Source organism: Callithrix jacchus, chromosome 1, assembly GCF_049354715.1.
Source record: "Callithrix jacchus isolate 240 chromosome 1, calJac240_pri, whole genome shotgun sequence".
NCBI classification, from domain to species: Eukaryota; Metazoa; Chordata; class Mammalia; order Primates; family Cebidae; genus Callithrix; species Callithrix jacchus.
Genome location: NC_133502.1, coordinates 195,810,152 through 195,831,053, shown reverse-complemented (window position 1 = coordinate 195,831,053; position 20,902 = coordinate 195,810,152). Strand labels below are relative to the sequence as shown.

General features: G+C 49.5%; 1 protein-coding gene across 6 annotated transcripts in view; it reads right to left on the bottom strand.

The window, feature by feature from the left end:
* Nucleotides 1-20,902, bottom strand: part of SGSM1 (small G protein signaling modulator 1) — a 95,352-nt gene that overhangs the window by 39,700 nt on the left and 34,750 nt on the right. For all 6 annotated transcript variants that reach the window (XR_013521886.1, XR_013521883.1, XR_013521884.1 and 3 more), the window contains 8 exons: nt 19,145-19,297; nt 17,287-17,354; nt 16,922-17,067; nt 16,672-16,803; nt 13,521-13,645; nt 7,275-7,342; nt 5,959-6,122; nt 5,643-5,775 (listed from right to left, as the gene is read on the bottom strand). Coding sequence is in view for 3 of the 6 variants with exons in the window: in XM_078336604.1 (XP_078192730.1) it covers nt 5,643-5,775; nt 5,959-6,122; nt 7,275-7,342; nt 13,521-13,645; nt 16,672-16,803; nt 16,922-17,067; nt 17,287-17,354; nt 19,145-19,297 (989 nt within the window). In the remaining 3 variants the exon portion in view is untranslated. The remainder of the gene's footprint in view (nt 1-5,642; nt 5,776-5,958; nt 6,123-7,274; nt 7,343-13,520; nt 13,646-16,671; nt 16,804-16,921; nt 17,068-17,286; nt 17,355-19,144; nt 19,298-20,902) is intronic.

Below are 20,902 nucleotides of genomic sequence, written 5' to 3'. Positions count from 1 at the left end.
TGGGGCTCCAACCCTCTCTTTGCCCAGCTCCACACAGCTTCCACATATCCTGTGTTCAATTAAAAGAAAAAAATGCTTATTTTTATAAATTGCCTACTATGTGCTGAGTGTCAGGCTAGGCAGTTTGCGACCTGAGCAGACCTAAGGAAAGCAGTTACTGTCCTTTGTGACCCTGTAGGGATGCATCCTCCACCTATTTTTCAGAAGAAACTGACTCTCAGAATGATGGCACAACTTAATCACCCAAAGCCCTGTCAGGTAGTAACAGACATATCTAGTCTTTTTGACTAAAGTCCCCCTGCTCTTTCCACCAAAAACAGCTGTCCCTACTGAGTACAGAACGATCATTACTCTCTTTTACATAAGATTAGAAAACAGGCATGGAGAGTTTAAGCAACATGCCCAAGACCACCCAGCTAATAAGCAGAAGAGCCAAGATCCCAACCAGGTACAAACATGGCTCACTGCAGCCCTGATCTCCCAGACTCCGTCTCCTGAGTGACTGGGACTACTGGCACACACTGGCATGGCCAGCTAATGTTTTAAAATTTTTTTGTAGAGATGGGGTTTCACCATGTTGCCCAGGCTGGTCTTGAATTCCTGGGCTCAAGCCATTCTCCTGTCTCAGCCTCCCAAAGTGCTGGGATTACAGGCATGAGCCACTGTGCCTGGCCTGAGGACCTGACTCTGATCTTACTCTTTCCCCCTCAGCTGGTTTCCCAAAGATACTCATCCCTCCACACCATCTGTTCTCAACCAGGGCAATCCTGTCTATGCTGGGAGACACTTTGGGTTGTCATGCCTTGAGGATTCATTAGGTGCTACTGTCATCTAGCAGCTGGAGGCCAAGGGTGCTGCTCAACCTCTTACAATACACAAGGCAACCCCCACACAAGGAATTATTCAGCCTTAAATGTCAACAGTGCTGAGAGTTAAGAAACCCCCCACCAGACCAGGTCTAGCCAATAGAAACACAATCAAGGAGCCAGGCAGGGGCTCATGCCTGCAATCCCAGGACTTTCAAAGTCCTAGGCAAGTGAACTCTTGAGTCCAGGAGTTCAAATCCAGCCTGGGCAACATGGCAAAACCCCATCTCTACAAAAAATCCAAAAATAAAGTAGCCAGGTGTGGTGGCCTGTGCTTGTGGTTCCAGCTACCCAGGAGCCTGAGGTGGAAGGATCTATTGAGCCCAGGAGGTTGAGGCTGCAATGAGCCATGATCATACCACTGAACTCCAGCCTGGGCAACAGAGCGAGATCCTGCCTCCAAAAAAAAAAAAAAAAAAAAAATTACAATTGAGCCACATATGTAATTTTTTTTTTTTGAGACAGAGTCTCACTCTGTCACCAGGCTGGAGTACAGTGGCATGAACTTGGCTCACTGCAATCTCAGCCTCCTGGATTCAAGTGATTCCCCTGCCTCAGCCTCCAGAGTAGCTGAGATTACAAGCACATGCTACCACACCTGGCTAATTTTTTTGTATTTACTGTAGAGATGGGGTTTCACCATGTTGGCCAGAATGGCCTCAATCTCCTGACCTCGTGATCTGCCCGCCTCGGACTCCCAAAGTGCTGGGATTATAGATGCGAGCCACTGCGCCCAGTGTAATTTAAAAATTTTAGTAGCTACATTGAAAGTTTAAAGGAACAGGTAAAATCAATTCCAACAATATATTTTGTCAAACGTAATCTATCCAAAGTATTACTATTTTAACATACAATCAATATAAAATTATTGAGACTTTTACAAAGTCTGAAAATCATGTGTGTGCTTTGCACTTCTGGCACATCTCCAATCGCCCTGGCGACATTTCAAGTGCTCAGGAGCCACGTGTAGCACACGGCTACCCTGCTAGACAATACAGAGACAATCTCAGAAGCAGAGGGGTCTGAAAATGCCCCAATCTAATGTGAACTGCCTACACATTTTGGGACTTGTCTGTTCCTCCCCAGAGCACAAGGGGCAGGCAAAGAACCCAGTGGAGACAGGGTGGAAGGGACACCGAGAGGCAGTTTACAAACATCTATGGTCACGCCTCCCCTCCCACAGGGTGAAATTCTTTTCTTATTATTTAAGGCACATTATCTGCAAATGTCTTCTGTTAAGAGCCTGAGAGTAAATACTTTCAACTTTGTGGGCCATATGATCTCTGTCACAATGATTCACCTCTGCTGCTGTGGCACGAAAGCAGCCATAGACGATACATAAATGAATGGATGTGGCTGTGTTCCAATAAAACTTTATTTACCACAACAGGTGAGTGGGCCGAATTTGGCCCATGGGAAGGGGCTTGTTGACTTCTAATTTAGGCACTACTCCAGAAAGGACTTCGTACCTCTCAAAGATGAAAACTTTAATATGACTGGTTTTGCTGAGCCTGTGTGGCTCAGGCCCCAGAAAATCAACCAAGAATGTGGTTACCATTTCCACAAGTGTTGAAGCTGACCTTGAGGATGAAGGCAGTAAAACCACAATGCCCTCCCCCTGCCAGTCAACATAATATGCATGGAGTGGTGGTTATAGGCACAGGCTCTGGAGCCAGACCTCCTGCTTTCAAATCCCGGCCATGACAAGAATTGGTTGTGTGATCCTGGACCAGTCATTTAACCATTCTGTACATCAATTTCCTCTTTGCAAAATGGGGGATGGTGATGACAATGGTACCTACCTGGGAGGGTTAAGGTGGGGACATAATGAATTAAGATAGGGATGGCAGGACAGCGGACAGAAGTGGGTCTAGCACACAGTGGCACTCAAGACATGAGACCTACTATTGCTCACTGAGCATCTGCCAAGCATCAGGCCCCATGCCAGATCACCAGGTGTTTTAGGAATGATCTTGCTGATTCCTCAGAATATGATGCTGGTGGGGAATGCTGTTACCCCATTCTACAGAGAAGGAAGTGAGGCCTGCAGAGGACAGGTCACTTAACCGCACTGCAGTGGCAGAGCTGAATACAGTGATGCATTCTTTGCTCTAAACCAACGGTTCTAATCACAGGCACTTCTGCCACCCTCCAGAGGACACTTGGCAATACCTAGAGACATATTTGGTTGTCATAACTTAAAGCGAAGTTAAGTCTGCCACTCGTCATCTAGTGGGTGCTCAGCATCCCACAATGCACAGGACCTCCCTCTACAACAAAGAATTATTTCATCCCCAATGTCAGAAGTTCTAAGGTCCAGATGTCCAGCTCTAGATAAACCGAATTAGTTGGGGGTTTCCTCAAAGGCAGACCATGATCCAAGTGCAAGTTCACAAGGCAGTCAGTAAGGGAGAGGCAAATGGAGACAAAGGAGGAAAAGGAGAGGGAGTAAAGGGTTAGCTGCCACGCAAGTTACCACTAGGGATAACTGTGCTTAATTTCCCACTGAACCTCAGGCAGGCTGTGCAGAACATGCATACCAGAGTCTGCCCCACAAAGGGAGAGGGAGCTGGGACACTGATACACTAACTCCTATCAGCCATGAGCTGAGGGCTGCTCCAGGAAGGCGCTGGTCCCCTGATGCTTCCAATATGCCCCACTCCCGGCCAGAAGGGACTCTGGTGGCCAGAGAAAACCCTTAGGCAAAGAGATCCTGAGGCAGGGAGCTGCAGCTGGCAGCTGAACAGCGTGCACAAAATGGGAAATGCTGAGGATGTGGGTGTGCACAGCCAGTGTCTGCTCCACTGGCCTACATCAAGCCACAGGAGGAGGACATGGAGAATCTCCCAATAAATTAAACAGCCAGCACTCCGCCTAGCTCCTAGAGGGACTGTGCACGTTGCCTGTGGGAAGAGAAGCTGTGGAGTTTCCTGGGAAGGCAGCTATGGGGATCTGGTAACTGCTCTTGAGTAGAGCACTTAATGAATGTTGGTCTTCACAGGGGTGGGAAACCCAAGCTCTTGGGCAACAGAACAGAAGCTGCTCAGAATCCCAGGGGATTTCACCCTCACACATGGAGCCTTTTCAGCCTTGGGGCCAGCAACAGCCTTGGTGTCCAGCCAGGATTGTGGGCACCTGGTTCCATGGAGTGGCTGGGAGGCCCTGATCCAGGGCAGGAACAGACAGTCATGAACACTTCAGGACGCTCTGTAGCGCTTAAGGGATTCCAGTCTGGCCCAGGTGGACATCGGCTCTCAAGAAAGCCTGACTGCCCAGCACATGGCTACTTCAGCAAAGAGGGGCTCAGAGCCATTATCCATGGGATGGGAACATCAGGGACACTGCAGGTTAAATAATATGAAGTGAACAGAAAGAACCTACCACTCAATACTGATTTGTTTAACAGACGCCCACATGAGGCTTCATAAACGCCAGGCCCTCCTCTAAGTACTTGCCAGATCTGAATTCACGGAATACTCACAACAGCTCCATAACAGTGATGATCTTAGCAGTAAGAACTTCCATTTGCTGTGCATCAGTGTCATGACAGGCACCACGCAACCTGCTTGATCTCATGCCGAGTGCTCCGCTTCGCCTCTGCTGGCGTAGTTACTCAGTGACTGTAACTTACTGAGGGTCTGCTGTGTGCAAGGCCCTACTCCTTACTTATTACTATATTGAATATATCTCATCATCTCACTGAATTCATTTAACAAGATGAAGTAGGCTGGGTGCAGCGGCTCATGCCTGTAATCCCAACACTTTGGGAGGCCGAGGCGGGTGGATCACAAGGTCAAGAGATCGAGACCATCCTGGCTAACATGGTGAAGCCCCGCCTCTACTAAAAATATAAAAATTAGCTGGGCGTGGTGGTGCACACCTGTAGTCCCAGCTACCCTGGAGGCTGAGGCAGGAGAATCACTTGAACTCGGGAGGTGGAGGTTGCGGTGAGCCGAGATCACACACACCTCTGTGCTCTAGCCTGGCGACAGAGTGAGACTCTGTCTCAAAAAAAAAAAAAAAAACAAAGTAAAGTAGAATATTAACAACAACATTTGAATGTTCAAAATATTCAATGTTTAAAAATGCCTTATCTCATTTTTAAAATATTTTAATTTGCATTTATTTTGAGATAGGGCCTCACTTGGTTGCCCAGGCAGGAGTGAAATGGCATAATCACGGCTTACTGCGGCCTTCACCTCCCCAGGCTCAGGTCATCCTCCCACCTCAGCCTCCCAAACAGCCGGGACCACGGATGCATGCCACCACGCCTGGCTAATTTTCGTAGTTTTTGTAGAGACAGGGTTTCACCATGTTGCCCAGGCTGGTCTTTAACTCCTGGGCTCAGGCAGTCCACCCACCTCGGCCTCCTAAGGTCCTGGGATTATGGGTGTGAGCCACCATGCCCAGCCACTTTATCTCGTTTAATCCCCAGAATGACTCTATGAAACTGGTGCTATGAACATGCCCATTTTACAGATGAGGAAACTGAGGCACAGAGGGCTGAGGTGACTTGCCCGAGTTCAGCCAGGATTCCACAGTGTATGCCACTGCCACTACCCCAGGCCACCTCTCCCAGTGGCATCTTTATTAGTCAAGTAGATGGTGGTTACTTGTTCCCATTTGCGGGGAAACTGACACTGCCAAGAAACTGACTTCCTGTTTCCTGATCCTCCTGTTAATCCCAGAATCCAGACCTGTCATCCTCTAGTTCCAAACACCTGGAGAGGATCAGTTAGCAGGTGACTCCCCGGGGCCCGGGTCAGGGCAGCTCACCGAATTCCGACTGCATGCCAGGGTAGATGATCCTGAACACGTAATCCGTGGCCTCGTCATCGTCTTTGTCTGAAGATGTGGACTCGGCAGAACTCTGAGGGCTTCGCTTGCGCAGTTTAGGAAACACTTTGCCCTGCAAGAACGAATCCCAGTCCAAGGCCCTTGGGACACATCTGTGCCCACAGCCTGCACCGTCTGGGGGTATCAGTGGGGAGTGCATGAGGCCACAAAGCCGCATTAAGGGCACACAGGCAAAAACAACCACTCTCCATGACCAGCCTCCACCCAGCCGCCCTGGGTCCCCATTATCACTCACCTTCCCCCGCTGAGACCACAGTGGTGGGTCCAACTGCCCATGTGGGAGCAGCCCATTCTCCAGGCACGAGAGGAACTGCAGGAGGTGCCCACCCTTGGGGAAGCGGAAGGGCGGCCTCTGGATCCCGTCCTGGCTGACCAATACCACCGTCCCGCCGCTGTCCACTGCCACCACCACCAGCCAGAGAAGACCCAGGGGGAAGTCACTATGAGGCATGGTGACAGCCCCTCCCTGCAAACACATCCCCCAGCAGTACCAAGCCAGACCCATGGATCCTGCTCTGAGCTCTGGGAAAGGCCTGGGTAAAGGTCAGGAGCTGTGTTTACCTCCCCAGTCTCCTCATCTCACCATCCATCTCTGACTGGGACTACAGGACAAAGTTACGAAGAGCAGAGTGGACCTCCCTGACATTAACCACCGAAGGAAAAAGATGCTCCCTAGCATCCTCCACTCCTCAGGAATCCTCTACAAATCTACCCGACCTATTTTTGTACAGAGGCCTTTAGACTTCCCCTGTCCCAGGGCAGTAGCTGACTCTGGCTAGCACATAGTAAGCACTTACTGAATACAAGCACAGCATGTTAGAGGCACTGTCTTATTGAAATACTCACAATATCCCTGCGAGTCCTATCTATTATTGCCTATTTTACAAATGATGAAACCAAAGCTCAGAGAGATTAAGTAACTTCCCCAACGTCACACAGCTCATCGGTGGCAGAGTCTGGGTCTGAATCCAGGTTCTTTCTAAAGCAGGATGGCCCTCTGCTTACTCTGACTGTACTTCCTTCTGTTTTTAAAGGAGTAACTGCAGTTATTGACCCCAGATCTTCAGAGCACTGACTTTGGGAGTCACAAAAAGCTGGATCCAGTCCCAGCTCTGGAGCTTCCAGGCTGTGTACCTTTATACTAAGCTACTTCCTCTCCGCCAAAATGGAATTGATGTCAGACTCATCACGGGGTGGTTGTGATGACTGAGTAACAGGCATGTGAGTGCTGAGAACTGTGCTTAGCATGTTGTCAATGCTTAGCAAGTGTCAGCAGCTAACACTGCAGCCACAGATGGGTGTCATGCTGAGCCCGTAACATACATCATTTCATCTTCACAACTACCCCATGAGAGGGTGCTGTTATGATCCCATGTTACAGATGGGGAAACTGAGGCACAGAGAGGTGAGGTCGCTTGCCTAAGGTTGCACAGGTAATATGCAGTGTCCACCACATCACTGTCTTATGATGCTAATGAATAGGCAGGGGTGGAGACAGGCGGGGGATCCGAGAGGAACATACAGTTCCCTTCCTGTCCCCACGGTCCCTACCTTGCTGGTGGCAGTGCAGGTAGACAATCTCCTCCAAGCGGATGGTCATGGCATAGTCCCAGTAGACGCTGGAAGGGAAGGGAGGGTCAGGCTTGCAGGACTTCTGCCTACCCCGTTGTGGGGAGGGGCTCAGAGGCCAGCAGACCACACCCAGGAGCTCCTCCGCCCTTCCCACAAGCTGCCCAGATGCTATCTCCCCTTCTTCTGATCTCAGAAACCCAATTTCCTGAGGTTACCATCCTCCCCACCCCCAGTCCATATGGGAGGTGAGGTGGACTTCACCCACTCTCCACCCTGGGACTCCAGGAGTGGCCACCTGACCCAGGCCTGGCCAATCAGCCTGTCCCATTGCTCCAGCCACAGTGTTCAGTGCAGGACTGACTCCTGACTGGCAAAATCAGTGAGACTGGATTATTAGATTTACATTTGAATGAATGGGACAGAGATGCCCCGTTCTGCCTGGAGAGCAGTGGTAAGGGCAGAAGTCTGAAGACGGAAGCAACCATGGCTGAGAGAGGCGCCAAAAGACAGGAAGACGGAGCAGAGAGATGCAGAGTGCAGGTCCCATCATTCAAGTCTCTGGATCCATCCATGCCTGAAGCTACTGCCCCTGGAGTGTCAGCTCACGTGGGCCAGTGCTTAAGTCAGCTTGAGTTTGGTTTCCACTAACTGGCATCTAAGAGTCTTGACTAACTCACATTCTAACTCCAGGCCACCATGTATTCATGGGCAGGAGCTAGAATAGCCACTCAGTAGCTTCCCAGGTCCCCAGCAGTGTGACTAGAGGGTTTCTCTGAGTCTCAGTTTCCTCATCGATAAAATGGGGGCTAGAGTAACACCCCCCATAGTGCTGCTGTGAGGATTAAATAGAATCGCATATTTGAAGGGCTCAGCACAGAGCTGTACATACCTGGGAAGTGGTCCCTGTGATTACTTAAGTGTTTCCATTTCCAGCTCAAAACCTTGCAGCTGTCCTGAAACAAACAGCTTTTCCCAACAGAACACACGGGAGGTGGAGACCACAGGCACTTGGGTCTGCGGTGGCCACGGAAATGCGCCACTCAGATCTCCTTTGGAAGACCTTGCTGAGGGGAGCGGTGCCGATTAACTTCAGAGGCCACGTTTGCACCGAAGCCATGCTCCCCTTAGGCCACTCCCAGCCAGGACCTAGCATGCCGGGGTACTAGTGCCACCTGTTCCTGAGAAACAAGGAACTCCTCTCACAGGCAACGGTCCAGGAGACTTCCATTTGACCCAGCAATTCTTAGAGCTTTGCTGTGTCTCAGATTCCTTCTGCCCAACCTTCCTTCCTTCCTTCCTCCTCTCCCTCCCTGCACGGCAGCCTAAAGGCTCTCCTTGTCCACTCCTGCCCCTCCCTTAACCTGCACAGGTGTGTCCCCAATAACCCTCTGCTGGTCCAATCCCATCTTGGTGCCTGCTTCCTGGAGGACCCAAACTAACATAGACATCGAGGTCAGACAGCGTTCAAATCCCACTTCCACCAGAGACATTAGCCAGTTCTTACCCCTTTCTGGCCCTCAGTTTTCCCAGCTGTGAAGTAAGTGAGAAAAGTGGAAGGGGCTCAGAGAAACCCTCAAGTCACACTACTTGGGGCCTTTTCTCTTTGAAAGCCCTTCCTGCCCTGGCCTGTACCAGAATCAGCCTCACCAGAGTTCATGGAAGTAAATGTCCTTCGAGGATAGTCAAGGACACAAGAGCAGCAGCCTCTGTTGAGCCTCTCACATAGCCAGTCTAGCCAAGGTGTCCCTCCCTGGGCTCCCACAGTCCTGGGTGCCCAGCACACTGCATTGCAAGCACCTGTTTTCTGATTCCCCAAAGGGTGCTGAACACCTGCAGCAGAGGGGCTCTGCTTCGTTCACTTCTCTGTGATGCTCAGAGAATGTTCACAGTGTATAGTGAATGCTGAGCACCGGAAATGCCCAGCGAATGAAGCCACCACCAGCCATCAGCAAAGGAGCCCTGTAGCCACAGTCTCTTCGGACCCATGAAAGTGACACCAACAGCCCCCATGACTGACAGCCCTGTCCAGATGCCAGGCTCCCAGCTAAGGGTTTTCTATGTACTTCTGTTACATAAATTCTCCCTACATGCTTATTCAGAAGCTCCCTTACAACATTCCCATCTTACAGATAAATAATCTGAGACTCAAGGAAGTGGAGTTGATCGTCCCAGGCCGCACAGCCAGGAAGGAGCAAGGGCTGAGTTTCTAGTTTTCTTTTGCATGTTTTAGCAGCTTTGCTGAGGTATAATTTACACACCATAAAATTTACTCACTGTTCAGCGGACAGTCTGAGGAGTAAATGTGCAGATCTGGTCAACCATCATCACACGGCAGTTTTAGAACATTTCTACCACCCCCAAAACATTCCTCTTGCCTGTTGAGAGTCAATCTTCCATTCCCACCCACAGCCCTGGCAACTGACAATCTGCTTGCTGACTCAACAGAGGTGCCTTTTTCTGGACATGTCATCTAAATGGAATCCTACAACAGGTGGCCTTTGTGGCTGGCTTCCTTCACGTGGTATAATGCTTCTGAGGTTCACCCATGTTGTAATGTCCACCTGTGATTCTAACGCTTTTGTGGACAACTAATATTCTGTTGCATGGATGGACCACAAATGTCTACATCCATTCTCCAGTGGATGGACATTTGGGTTGCTTCCAGCCTTAGGCTATTATGAATGCTGTTATGAGCATTTGTGTGTACGTTTTTGTGTGGGCGTAAGTTTTCATTTCTCTTGGGTAGATCCCTGGGAGTGGAATTGCTGGGCCACATGATAAGGGGATGTTACAAGAAACTGCCAAACTGGTCCGTAAGTTGGTTGTCCCACCAGCAGGACAGGAGGGTCCCGCTGCTCTCCACACAGAAGGGTTGAGACTGGAGGCAAGTCGGCCTGACTCCAGAACCCCAATATCCAGCTCTTTAGCTGCAAGTGAGGAGTGCAGCTGTGCAGGAGTGAGGCTGGCTATGTAAAGTAAAAACAGCTCCTGCACAAGGGCAGGCAAAAACCTCCCCACTCCACTGCTTCACGGTCCCCCAAGGGATGCTGGAGCTCCGGGGAAAACCCCTTCCCCACACACCAACCCCCACATTTCTGACCCCTGCCTTTTATCTTCCATTGAGCCTCAGGTTCTAGTGAGAATAAAAAGGAGAGACAGGGGTTCACAGCCCAGGGCTAGGGACACCCCAGCTCCTGGGTAGTGACCCTGGAAGTTCTGATTCAGCCAGAACTCAGTATCAAAGCACCTACGAGGTGCCTGTTCACAAACAGAAGATGATGCAGAAACACGGGGTCCCATGATCGGAGCTGGGGCAGGGCTTGGCAATCACTGGATCCAGTGCTTTTCCCCAAACACTAGCATCAGGTTTCTGGCCCACACAACCCTGGCTCAAGTCCAAGCCATAAGCAGGCTCCTCAAGCTGTTAAAGCTTTGACGTTGGGTCCAAGACACTTCAACGTTTGAGAAGCCCCTGCAGACCCCTTGCGAATGTCTTGAGTCCTAAGGAGACCATCTCGCCCTACTTCTCCATTTAATAGAAAGGGAACCCTGAGACTCACTGAGGCGGAGTGACACACCCCAGGTCACCCAGCGAGGTGAGGGCGGAGCACAGGCTGGGTCCCATAGTATATATTCATTCCTCCCCCTGCCCATTCATTGTCTTCCAGTAGAATGTAAGCTCTGAAAAGGTAAAGATTTTCCCCTCCTTTTTTACAACTGCTGTCTCCCTTGCATCTAGCACAGTGGCTGGCATGGAATAGATGCTTTGCTTAGCAAACATCCAGTGAATGAATCCAGGTCACCTGGCTTCCCTGCTTCATTTCACAAAGCTGATCTGAGCACCTACTATGTGTTACAAGCGGTGGCAGGAGCTGGGGATTCGATGCAAACAAGACGGGACCCTTGCCTTTAAGGCACTGAGCTCTCGAGGGTAAGACAGTAGGTATACAGGCACAGATCAGCTGTGTGACTGCAGTTTTCTCAATGCTACCAAGGAGATTCAGGGCTTGTGTGATCTGGACTCAGCAGGGAGGTCAAAGAAGGCTTTAAACCAAGGTTTAGGATAAATAGGGTGAGATGAGGTTCCAGGCCCAGAGCACCCCTGGGACCCCTCCCTTATTCTTTTTTTGAGATGGGGTGTCGCTCTGTCACCCAGGCTGGAGTGCAGTGGTGTGATCTTGGCTCACTGCAACTTCGGCCTCCCGGATTCAGGTGATTCTCCTGCCTCAGCTCCCAAGTAGCTAGGACTACAGGCATGTGCCACCACACGCAGCTAATTTTTTATATTTTTAGTAGATACTGGGTTTCACCCTGTTAGCCAGGTCTCAATCTCCTGACCTCGTGATTTGTCCTCCTCAGCCTCCCAAAGTGCTGGGATTACAGGTATGAGCCACCACTCCCGGCCCCCCTCTCCTATTCTTCCATGACAGTCTCCTGATTAGAAACTCTAGAGTCTGGGAAGCCGAGATTAGAGGCTTGCTTGAAGCCAGAAGTTCAAGACCACCCTGGGCAAGAAAATGAGACACCATTTCTATATAAAATAAAATAGAAATAAAAATAATAATAACTTTGTTAGGCCGAGACGGGCAGATGACTTTAGGTCAGGAGTTTGAGACCAGCTTGGCCAACATGATGAAACCCCATCTCTACTGAAAATACAAAAATTAGCTGAGTGTGGTGGCAAGTTCCTGTAATCTCAGCTACCAGGGAGGCTGAGGTGAGAGAATCACTTGAACCCAGGAGGTGGAGGTTGAAGTGAGCCGAGATTGAACCACTGCACTCCAGCCTGGGTGAGAGAGCTAAACTCTGTTTAAAAAAAAAAAAAAGTAATAAATAAAATTTAAATATTTAAATGTTTAAAAAGAGAGAGAGACTGCAGGGTCTGGCTGGAGCTGAGTTATTGTGCTATCACGGGACAATTGTCTTGCCAACTGACCAGCTCTGAGGACAGATGGTGACTCCTCCACAGGAAGTGACCAGCTTAGAGAACACTTTTTTTTTTTTTGAGACAGAGGTCTCACTCTGTTGCCCAGGCTGGAGTGCAGTGGCACAATCTCGGCTCACTGCAACCTCTGCCTCTTGGGTTCAAGCAATTCTTCTGCCTTAGTCTCCTGAGTAGCTGTGATTACAGGCATGCACCACCACAGCTGGCTAATTTCTGTATTTTCAGTAGAGATGGGGTTTCACCATATTAGTCATCCTGGTCTCGAACTTTTGACCTCATGATCCATCCACCTTAGCCTCCTAAAGTGCTGGGATTACAGGCATGAGCCACCACATCCAGCCTAGAACACCTGTAATCACTCCAAAGTCTGATGTTAACCACACCAAGCCTTCACATTAAATAGAACACAGCAATAGCCTTCTGGTGATGTTTCTTGAAAAGAGTCCTTATTTTCTTAGAGATGCACATTAAAATATTTACAGATGAAATCATATTATGTCTGCCTGTTGCTTCAGAATACTGGGGAGGAGGGAATGGGTTCATGGTCATGAGGGCAGGGTGATGGGTACCTGAGTTCTGTCTATCTTTAGGTTAAAAATTCTTCATTGTAAAAAAGGTTTTTTAGGAAAGCAATAAAATGTAAAAGAAAATTAAGATGAGATGTGGGCTTGGAGCAGCAAAAACCATTGCTTCTCCCCACCAGCAGGAGAGACTCCTCAACCTGAAATACGGGAACCGGCCACACCTCTGCACCATGGCTTTCTCTGTTCTTCCTGAAGTCTTCCCTAATTGGGCTGGAACCCAGGCACTGCAGCAGCCCTGTCCCAGCACTTCTTTCAAGTGTGACTCTAAAGCCTTTGCTGGGTCTTATAAATCCCAGGATTTCATGGGAGATACAGCCCTGGACCAGATACTCGCTAATAACTCCTGCCTTCCTTTTTTACTGAGTGATGGAAGGGAGGACAGAGACTGAAGAATATTTGCCATTTGCAGGCATTGGAGAGCTCTATAAAGATTTCTCCCTCTGGATGGTTTTGTCCAGGGCATTGCCAACTCCCATGCCCTAAGACTCTTCCAGTTGGTTTCCAGATTCTCCCAAGCCTTTGCGTTTCCCAGGAGGCCAGAGCTGCAGGGAGGCTGGCCAAGTGGCCCTAACAGCCAGGCAGCATAGCAGGCAGAAGCAGGGCGAGATGCAAGCCTCCCTTCCCCAGGGGAGGAACTTCCTTGTGCCCAGGGGAGTGGAGGGACCCACGGGACACAGAGCAGACCCAGTGCCCTACCTCTTCTCGTAGTCCAGGTCCCCCACAGACCCGTTCATCAGCTGATTGGGCGTCCACTTCAAGGTCATGACATCAGCCGTCTGGTGCAGGGACAGGTACCCTGGCACAGCCTCCATGTCGTCTCTCTGCAGAGAGAGGACGACTCAGGTCTAGCCATGGTGCTGGAGTCGCTGTGGACACAGGTCCCAGCCCATGTGACTCAAGTACACCTAATCGGAACTAAGAGGTTGGGTTAATCCCTTCAAGGCCCTGGCCACTTGGAAAACTCCAAGCTTCCTTCCAGGTGGCCATGCTAAGCAAAGCCATTTGCAGCCAGCCTCTCAGGATGGGTTTTAACATCATCCAGCTGTAGAAAGCCTCCTACCCCCCCGCCCACCACCATTTTCACACTCACCACTTCCTCCTGAGCTCAAGCGTCCCTGACCCCAGGTTCCTTAAGAACCAGGAAGGAGGCTCTGCCCCATTGAAAATCACACTTTTTAAAACAGAAGGCATTTATCTTGGCCAGGTTTAAGGGGCAAGAGTGGTAGAGTGCCTGTGTGATGCTGGCAGGGTAGGCACGTGTTTATCCCTGCAGGGAAGCCCCCAAATCCAGATTTTCTTTCTTTTTTCTTTTTAAGATGGAGTCTTGCTCTGTTGCCAAGGCTGGAGGGCAGTGGTGTGATCTCGGCTCACTGAAATGTCTGCTTCCCAGGTTCAAGCAATTCTTCCGCCTCGGACCCCCAAGTAGCTGGGATTACAGGTACCCGCCACCACACCCAGCTAATGTTTGTATTTTTTTTTTTTTTTTTTAGTAAAGATGAGGTTTTGCCATCTTGCTCAGGCTGGTCTCGAACTCCTAACCTCAGGTGATCCGCCCACCTTGGCCTACCAAAGTCCTAGGATTACAGGCGTGAGCCACCATGCCCCGCCAAGATTTTCTTGTAAAGCAACAACCAAATACTTTACAGGATTTAAGAACTATCACAGGCTGGGTGCAGTGGCTCACACTTGCAATCCCAGAGATTTGGAACGTGGGGACGGGAGAATTACCTGAGTCCAGGAGTTTTAAATCAGCCTGGTCAACACAGCAAGATCTCATCTCTACAAAAAACAATTTAAAAATTAGCCAGCCATGGTGGAACACACCTGTAATCCCAGCTACTCAGGAAGCTGAGGTGGGAGGATTGCTTGAGCCCAGGAGTTTGAGACTGCAGTAAGCCATGATCACACCACTGCACTCCAGCCTGGGTGAGAGTGAGACCGTGTCAAAAAAAAAAAAAAAAGGCCAGGTGTGGTGGCTTATACCTGTAATCCCAGCACTTTGGGAGGCTGAGGCGGGCAGATCACCTGAGGTCAGAAGTCCATGTTCATCTTGGCCAACACAGTGAAACCCAATCTCTACTAACAGGACAAAAATTGGCTGGGCGTGGTGGCAGGTGCCTGTAATCCCAGCTACTCAGGAGGCTCAGGCAGGAGAATCACTTGAACCTGGGAGGCAGAGTTTGCAGTGAGCTGAGATCACACTATTGCACCCCAGCCTGGGCAACAGAGCAAGACACTGTCTCAAAAAAAAAAAAACAACCAAAAAACAAAAAATAATCATCCCTGAGATGAGAGTGGACATTCTTGCAAGAAATGCTGTACTTCCGGTGCTCCTGGGTCAGAGGCCACCAAACGTTTTGTGTAAAGGGACAAATAGGGAATATTTTTTGGTTTTGTAAGCTACACAAGCTCAGCTGCAACCACTCAACTCTGCTAGCAAGGCCTGAAAGCAGTCATAGGTTGTAGCTGTGTTCCAATAAAACTTGATTGTTAAAAACAAGTGGAGGGCCACATTTGGCCCACAGATGATTGCTAACTCCTTCTCCTGATGGAACAGAAAATGACGTATGGGAAAATGCAGGCACTGATGACTCTACATCAAAAAATGATAGAGAAGATGGAACTCTGAACTGAAGAAGTTCGAAGACTATTTTAGCGTATTTCAATGGTATTTTCCCTTTGTGTTACTTATAAAAGTGATATAGATTAAAAAACAAAACTACATCCATGTAAGTTTCAAAGACCTCTTTCGAAAAGTATAGGCTAAAATTTCTAAGTAGCAAAAAAAAAAAAAATTGTATATAATCTAAATAGCATTTTGAATTGTTTGAGATTACGTTAAGAAATGGTAGATCATAAATTAGTGTCTTGGCTTCTTAGATTTGTGGCAATAGGGTTTTGGACCCACTGTGACGCAGATACGGAGGTTTAGAGGGAAAAGTGACTTGCTCAACATCACCCAGTGATTAAAACTGTGACCACAGAGATGAAGCAGCTGATGGTTTTCCTTTTGCTTCCTCCCACTGAGCCCAAATACCACAATGGCCCCGGGCAGGGGACAGCCGAAGGAGACACTGCATGAAGGCAGGAACCACATATGCCTCGCCTACCACTCATCCTTGGAGCCCAGCTGCACGATGGGGCAGAGAAGGTGACTGAGTGATGGCACTGACTCTGGCATCAGCTGGCCCGAATTCAAATCATAACTGTCTGCACCTTATTTCCCCTGTCCAGGCCTCAGTATTACCATCTGATAATACTGGGGCCTGTAAAAACAGTACCTGCCTCAAAGGGTCGTTGGGAAGTTTAAGAGTTAATACAGTTGAAAACACTTTGCACCGTGCATGACACATAGGAAGTATCAAGAAATACTGGCCATGAGAATGAAGATCTTGACATCATATGCACCCAGCACATAGCAGGTCCATGGAAATGGTTGCTGAAATCAGTGAGTGAGAAGACAGTGAACAGACAAAAGCCTGGGTATGCAGGTGAGTGAAGAGATGGATCGGAAAATAAAGGGACAGATGGATGGATGGATGGATGGATGGATGGATGGATGGATGGATGGATGTGACGACGGGTGGATGGATGGATGTGACGATGGGTGGATGGATGGATGTGACGATGGGTGGATGGATGTGACGACAGGTGGATGGATGGATGTAAGGACGAGTGGGTGTAAATATAGATGGACAACTTGAATAAGTGTTGCCTGGGTGGATGTGTGCATGGGTGAGTGGACAGATGGAGAATGAACTGGCAACCTGGAGCCAGAGGGACTTCATCCTCTATAGCCTGGAGTGAGACTCTCAGTGCAAGATCTGGGCCCAAGATAACCTCTCACCGGCTGAACCAGAACGTTGTTTTTGCCATAGAGCAGGGTGGCACGGGAGTTCTGATGCAGGGACTCCACGTAGTCGCGGGCAGAGAGAGATGGCCGGTCGTCCATGCTGCCACTGGAATGCCTCTTCTGGATCTGGTAGAGCGTGAGGGGAAAGAGAGGGATGAGGCCTGCAGTGACCCTGAGGGCTCCTACCCTGTTTCCTGCCCCCATGCGAGGTCCCTCCCACAGTCCCACCATCCACCCAACTCACGCAGAGGGCAGGACGCTTGGTGGGCGAGTCCTGCCGCACGTGGGAGCTGTGAATGCGGTGCCTCTGGACAAGTTCATCGGCCGAGGGGTCGGTCCAGAAGTGATCTGCAGTCTTCATCTTGGTGTATTCTAGGGCACAGGGCCCCACTGAGGGGCATGTGGGGGCTGGGAACCCACTGTGGCGGAAAGTCCTCCCACTCACTGCCCACCAGGTGGCTGCCCATCTCACTACCCTCCCATTCAGTCAGCTAGGACAGTGCTGCGTTTCAATGGGTGAGGCTGGACAGGGGTGAGAGTCCCTGAGGAGGTGCCCCTGAGACTCAAGACCAAGAGTCTAGATGAAGCTCAGTGCACAGAACCACTTACCCAACAAAGACGCAAGGATGGGGCCATCCACAGGGTCCATCAGGAGAGCTTCCTTCTCATAGTATTTACTAGCAAGAAGAGAGAATATGCAGGTTTGAATGGAGACCAGCAGAGGACTTACAATCCACAGACCGGAGTTCAATCCCAAGTGTCATTCAGTTACCACTCAGAGCCTCAGCTGCCCCATCTGTAAAATGGGGATAATAGTAACAGCTCATAGGGCTGACAGAAAGACTTTTTTTTTGAGATAAGGTTTTTCTCTATTGCCCAGGCTGGAGTGCAGTGGCACAATCAAAGTACACTGTAACCTCAAACTCCTGGGCTCAAACGATCCTTCCACTTCAGCCCTGATCAGCTGGGTCTAGAGCCATGCACCACCACACCTGGCTAATTTTTTTAATTTTTTGTAGAGACAGGGTCTCATTATGTTGCCAAGGTTGGTCTTGAATTCCTGGGCTCAAGTGACCCCCCCGCTTGGAGATCCAGAGCTTAGATTTCTTGCAGTTTCTCTCCTGCCATGAGGCTCTGCACCTGTATTTCCTCTACCGGAAACATTTCGTTGCTCATCCCATCATCTGGCTGATGCCTGCATGATCTTCAAATGGAAGCTTAATGGTTGCACCGCCGGGCATGGTGGCTCACACCTGTAATCCCAGCACTTTGGGAGGCTGAAGCAGGTGGATCACGAGGTCAAGAGATCGAGACCATCCTGGTCAACATGGTGAAACCCCATCTCTACTAAAAATACAAAAAATTAGCTGGGCATGGTGGTGTGTGCCTGTAATCCCAGCTACTCAAGAGGCTGAGGCAGGAGAATTGCCTGAACCCAGGAGGCAGAGGTTGCGTGAGCCGAGATCACGCCATTGCACTCCAGCCTGGGTAACAAGAACGAAACACAGAAAAAAAATAAAAAATGGTTGCACCATCTGGGACACCTTCTCTGACCACCAGGAGAAAACAACACCACCACACCCCCTTGGAACACCCATCACGTATTATCACCATGACTGTGTGCTGGTGTTCCCTGCAAGCACCTGAACTTCATGAGAAGAGGGACTTTTCTCTCCACTTTCATGGAGATTTTCCTTGCAAAGGGGCAAAGAATAATAATAAAAGCATCCACTTTGTAAAGATGTGGTTAATCCAGCATTTTCATATTCTGAAAGATGGGGAGATTCTAAGACACTTGTTCCTTTCTCTCTCTCTCTCTCCCTTCCTGCTCTTGGGGGCAGGAGAGGCATATTGGCCTTGAGGTGTATCATAATAAATTCCGCCATGGTTCCTCACTGCTCTTGAGATGATGTACAAGCTCTACAACATGACAGGCATCACCACTGTATCCCTGACATCTAGGTTAGTGCCAGAACACAGCAGATGCTCATTAAATATTTGCTGGATGGATGAATGCACACATGAATGCTTACCCAAGAGGGCTCATACTATAAAACTTTCACATCAGATTAAGCTAGTGGAGAAAATGTGAAAAGGTTCACCATGCATTTTCAAAATGCTGCATGTTCACCAAATTCCCTTCTCACTTTTTGGGAGTATCAGGAATCTCCATGTCATTTAGCAAAAGAGACAACAGGCACGGAGAGGCTAAGCGATTCTCTAGGGCCACACAGTTATTGAGTGGAGTAATCCACAGGAGAAGGAAAAAACCCAGTATCCCTATGCTTCGAAGACCCTGCACTGCCATTAAGCTCACGAATCTTCCCAAGGTTCCAAGCATGTAATCACTTTCATCAAACTTAGTGGCTGCCAAGGAAAAAAAGCAGCTTGTGCCGGGGGTGCAATTCCCATGACGGCCAATAGGTGGAGGCAGAGCATGGTCAGGTGTCGGGTCTTTCCCTCTCACCTGCTGTTTTCCACAAGGTAATGCACGATTTTGTCCAGGACCTTCTCAAACAAGGCCGTGCGAATCCACAGATGCTTGATGGCAAGCGGGGACAAGTTGGGCAGCTTTGGCAGCTTCCGCACATTCTCCTGGAGGCCCTGGATCTGGTTTCTCCTTCAAGACCAATAAAGGAGGGGAATAGATACTCACAAGAGTAAATCCACAGGACCAATAGGCAAATGAGAGATTCTCTCAGGGAAATGAAGGAATGGCAGCTAAACAACAAGAGCCCACATTGCTGCTAGCAAGCTGGTCAGGAGTTGAAAAAATAATAATACCAGGTGAGTGTGCACATGTGTTTCCTACCCTGCCAATGGGCAAGACAGATTCTCATACTGATATCCCCTCATCTCTCCTGGAAAGGAGTGCTGGCCAAGAAGAGTCAAGTGTAGATCCTTCAGTGGCTCCCCAGTGCCCTTGGGAAGCAAGCTCTTCAACATGACAGGCAGAGAGCTCCAAGACCTTGCCCCACTCACCTCTCCAGCAATCTCCTTACCACTAACCCTTCTGACTTCACGATTCAGCCAGAGATATGTGCAGATGCCTGAGGCCACCAGCGTCTCATCTGAAGCCTTTCCCTGGGCTGCTACTTCTTCCTGGTTCCTTTCCTACCCACTCCCAGGCTGATCCCTCTTCAGGTCTCAGCGAGGGCTTCAACTACTACATACAGGAAGCCCTCTTGGACCAACCAAAGCTGGTCTGTGCTGTCTGCCTCTGCAGCTGTCTGCCTCTGCAGCTGCCTCTGCTCACTTTTCTGTCTTCCCTTCCACACTGTAATCTTGAGGATATGAAATAGAAAACTCATTTAAAAAAAAAATAAAATACTTACTGAGAGGCTGCCATGTGGCAAGCATGGGCCCTCTTCATGCCTGTATCTGCAGGGCCCAGCACAGTGGCTGACGTACAGAGGAGGCTTAGTAAATGTTCATGAATGAATGATTGCATATATGAATAAATGCATCTCTAATTCCTCCATTAGGCGGTCACTCCCAGTGTTGTGGAAGGCCCATGACAAATCTAACCCTTTAAGAAGTTATCTGCAAACACCTGGGAACTTAGCAGATGAACTGGAAGGTACCCAAAGACCAGCTGGCTGAGAAGTTATTCCAAATGGGAGTTGGCAGGGCCAAATCCTGGGCTCTGACCACCATACAGTTCTGGCCAGTAGCCCTGGGCAGGCAGGGCCTGAAAGCCAAGGGCCATTCTCATCCAGTGAAGTGGAGTGACCGCCCACAGCAGAGACTGCAAACATCTGACATGCTTGTGTCTTCCCTGCCTTTGCCCTTGACAGATATGACCAATCGATCCATGTGCTTTTCCCCAGGACCCCCGATCACAGCTTCAAAATCACAGCACATTCCTCTGGAAAGCCACCAGCACCACATTTGTTGCCAGGAGTTGAAACCAAATTTGTCATCCCTGACCAGGCTGTAGACAGTGGGGTTGGCTGTACAGTCAGGACCTCCCAGGGAGTGGCTCTGGCTGAAGGTGCTCACACGCACACACTCCGTCCATGAGCCTCCCCACAACACACACCACCAGCCACCACGACGAGGGAGGGAAGCCACCTCTCTTCAAAGGTTACTTTATTATGAGGGTTTTTTTTAAACTTCTAATCAGTGTATTGGAATGTGATATAATATGCCTACTGCTATGAGGCCCTTGAGTCATATCAGACAGTGATATGATGGGGAGCCACTTGATGGCAAGTGGGGACAA